The sequence below is a fragment of the Condylura cristata genome, unplaced genomic scaffold (assembly GCF_000260355.1).
Source record: "Condylura cristata isolate star-nosed mole 26May11 unplaced genomic scaffold, ConCri1.0 scaffold00026, whole genome shotgun sequence".
In the NCBI taxonomy this organism is placed as follows: Eukaryota; Metazoa; Chordata; class Mammalia; order Eulipotyphla; family Talpidae; genus Condylura; species Condylura cristata.
This window is the reverse complement of record NW_004567127.1, coordinates 578,032-579,694: the sequence shown is the minus strand read 5'-3', so window position 1 is coordinate 579,694 and position 1,663 is coordinate 578,032. Positions and strand designations below refer to the sequence as shown.

At 61.7% G+C, this 1,663-nt stretch overlaps 1 protein-coding gene across 1 annotated transcript; it reads left to right on the top strand.

Moving 5' to 3' along the window:
- Positions 1–266: 266 nt before the first annotated feature.
- On the top strand, positions 267–1,309 carry MLLT11 (myeloid/lymphoid or mixed-lineage leukemia (trithorax homolog, Drosophila); translocated to, 11). The gene has a single exon (XM_012730198.1). The coding sequence runs from the start codon at positions 302–304 to the stop codon at positions 563–565; it is 264 nt and encodes an 87-aa protein (XP_012585652.1). The 5' UTR covers positions 267–301; the 3' UTR covers positions 566–1,309.
- The last annotated feature ends 354 nt before the right edge of the window (positions 1,310–1,663 follow it).

The window sequence follows — 1,663 nt, the reverse complement described above, 5'->3', positions numbered from 1 at the left end:
GTGTATGCCAATGAAGTTGGAAAGATGTCTCCAGACACTTGAGCCGGTGGGCGGGGCTTTAAGGTGTAACCAACTGAAGTGTCTCCCGTGGGGCCAGATTCCGGAAGGCCTGGAAACCAGACCCCAAGACGGGGGAAGTTAGGCGGCAGGAAGTGGTCAGGAGAGGGTTCCTGGCTCTCGGGAGCTGGGTTCTGTGCAGAGGCAAGTGGGAATGTCCAGTCTCTAAGCAGGGGCGGGCCGAGGCCAGCGAGACAGGCTACTGTGGGCTGAAGACTGACCGGTGGTTTCTTCCTAGGAAGCTATGAGGGACCCCGTGAGCAGCCAGTACAGCTCCTTCCTTTTCTGGAGGATGCCCATCCCAGAGCTGGATCTGTCCGAGCTGGAGGGCCTGGGTCTGTCGGCGTCCACCTACCAGGTCAAGGAAAGCGCCGGCAAGATGGGTGGGCCAGCAGCTGCGGCCCAGGAGAAGACCCCTGACGACGACACCCTCCTCGAGTACAGCACCTTCAACTTCTGGAGAGCGCCCATCGCCAGCGTCTGCGCCTTCGACCTGGACCTGCTGTGATGCCGAGGGCTGGCCCACCGCCTGGCCCTCAGTCTCCGCCCAGGCCCCTCCTCGCCACCCTTTCCCCACTTTCCGAGCCCTGCCCTCTGCTGTGTTGAGGTGGTGCTGATGAGCCGGCCAGCGTCGTGTGTATTTATGTATTTATTTATTTATGTATGTATTTATTTATTTACCCATCTCCCTAGTTTCTCAAAAAGGCCCACATGTCAGAGGGGCCCAGCCATGGGGGTTGGGCCCCAGGCCCCTAGAGGCTGGAGGCTCAGGGCGGCTCTGACATCCCCTCGATCGCCGGGGTGCCCTCCTAAGTTGCTGCCCCATGCCGAGCACGAGTGTTTCCAACCATGTAGACTTTAATTTGGGGTTCTCTCCGAGGAGGCAGGGTTTCTAGAAGGCTACGGTGATGGAGGCTTGCTGGTTTGAGCCATTCCTTCTCGTAACACTTTTCCTCAGAGACTGAGAAAAACAAGGGGCAAGCACTTCCCGGGTGCGGGTGCAGAAAGGAGCTGTGCCCTGGGGTGGCCTCTTGGCTGCTCTCAGGGTGTCCGCCGGGCGCGAAGCCAGGCACCGGCTTCCCGACAGGAAGACCAGCCCTGCCCACTGTGCACGATCGGTCAGCTCCACTCCGAAGGGTCCCTCTGCCGTGTCCAGCCGCGCGGTCTCAGCCAGCCCAGTCAGGATGGACACTCCTGACCCTCCCCCCCATGTTGCCGCCGCTGACTCGTTTAATAAACACGTTCAACCCCAGCTCTGGCCTGGTCGCTCCTCGCGCGGAGGCAGGTGGCTGAGCCCCAGGAGCGGCTTGGTCTCCACTCCGGACCTCCCCTGGGTGCTGAGGGTGGCCATGAGCCTCGGGGACAAGCAGCGGGAAATCAACTGCCGGCCGCTGCAGTGTCTAGGGGAAACTGCCCTTCTGCTGCCAGGGCCTGAGCCACGGCGCCCCAAAACCGACGTCCCCCGATGCGCAATCGGCTTCGCCCTCCCCACGTTGCAAAGCCAAACCATTTGGTCGAATTGGGTTTGGGGCGCCCCCTTCAAGGGTACAGGGCCAGACCCGCAGGGGGATGTGGTGAGGGAGGAGACGACTGACAAGGGGGGGCC